Source organism: Myotis brandtii, unplaced genomic scaffold, assembly GCF_000412655.1.
Source record: "Myotis brandtii unplaced genomic scaffold, ASM41265v1 scaffold633, whole genome shotgun sequence".
NCBI lineage: Eukaryota > Metazoa > Chordata > Mammalia > Chiroptera > Vespertilionidae > Myotis > Myotis brandtii.
In genome coordinates this window covers 3,875,753-3,877,189 of record NW_005370423.1, presented here as the reverse complement: position 1 = coordinate 3,877,189, position 1,437 = coordinate 3,875,753, and the positions used below count along the sequence as shown (strand labels likewise).

Below are 1,437 nucleotides of genomic sequence, written 5' to 3'. Positions count from 1 at the left end.
CTGCACCCGCCCACCTGCACAGTCCACCTGCCTGTCCTTGGGGAGAGCTTTCAACCCAGTGGATCCAGAATTTCAGGAATTCAGGCCCCTGGGATCAGCCCACCAGCCATAGCTGCTTACAGGTTGGTGAGTAGCCCTGGCCGGTGGCTCAGTGGTTAGAGCATCCGCCCACACACCAAAGGGTTGCTGGTTCCGTTCCCGGCCAAGGGCACATATCTGCGTTACAGGTTCGATTCTGGCCTTGGCCCTGGTCTGGACCAATCAATGTTGTCTCTCTCACATTGATGTTTCTCTCTCCTTCTCTCTCTCTCTCCTCCTCTCCCTCCCATTCTCTCTCCTCCCATTCTCTCTAAAAATCAATGGAAAAAAATATCCTTGAGTGAGGATTAACAACAACAACAACAAAAACTAAAAAAATAAAGAGTTGGTGAATAATTACCCCGACCCCTGGGTGGAATAATTCTGAGGACGTGTGTACATCAAACATGTCAAACTCTCGGCCCACGGGCCACATGCCTCGTTTATGTGGCCCGTGTTAGCCTTGGAGTTTGACATGCTTGGTGTACATGACAGATGCCCCCTCAGGGAGTAAAGCGTTGCCCACGGAGATATGACCCGCTCACTGCTGCCTTCCACCTCGCCTCCCACTTCTCCCATGTCTCCTGCTCACGCTCCCACTAGCCGACTCACACTCCAACTTCTGCTGCCCGAGGACACCCGCGCTAGGACCGACCCCCACCCCCCGGCCCGGTGCGGGCCAGGCATTCCCGGACCCCACATGCGCCCACACACGGGGTTTCCTGGGGAATCCTCACTCCCCAGGCCCCAACCTCAGGCTTTGCTGGGTCCCCAGGGAGAACCGGAAACCACAGCCCCCGCTCTATGCCTTTCGCCGCGAGAAGGGAGAAGTGAATATAGCAGGAGCGCAGGCCGAGCGGAGGCTGGGTGGGGGCTGGCTCCATTCTGGGTGCAAGTGTGAGGCAGGGGGTCTATGGGAAACCTGGTTCTGCCACTCAATCTTTCTGTGATGTTAAAACTGCTCTAAAAAAATAAAGCATCAATTTAAAAAATGTAAAAATCAAAAATTGGCTGAGTTGTGGGTAACCGTGCCCAGTGAGCCAGAAAGGGTCCCAGCGGATTCTAAGTGCCGACAGACCCCTTACCTTCTGGCCAGCCCGAAGTCAATGATCTTTATCTGGTGTCCTGTCTGGTTGACACACAGTATGTTCTCCGGCTGGAGAGAAAGGGAAGTCTGCTTAGGGCCAATCACCAGCTAAGAAGGTCGGCAGCTCCCGCACTTATTTGTCAAGAGGCCTCAGCTTCCCAGCCTCCCAGGGAAATGAATGATGCAGGACAGCCCTACAGGGAGGGAAGGAAGGAAGGAAGGAAGGAAGGAAGGAAGGAAGGAAGGAAGGAAGGAAGGAAGATGATGGGTGG

The 1,437-nt window shown here is 54.5% G+C and overlaps 1 protein-coding gene across 1 annotated transcript in view; it reads right to left on the bottom strand.

The window, feature by feature from the left end:
* Positions 1-1,437, bottom strand: part of MYLK3 (myosin light chain kinase 3) — a gene marked incomplete at its 5' end in the record, with an annotated part of 15,943 nt that overhangs the window by 3,404 nt on the left and 11,102 nt on the right. The window contains 2 exons of the mRNA XM_014528412.1: positions 887-963; positions 1,164-1,234. Of these exons, the coding sequence (XP_014383898.1) occupies positions 887-963; positions 1,164-1,234 (148 nt within the window). The remainder of the gene's footprint in view (positions 1-886; positions 964-1,163; positions 1,235-1,437) is intronic.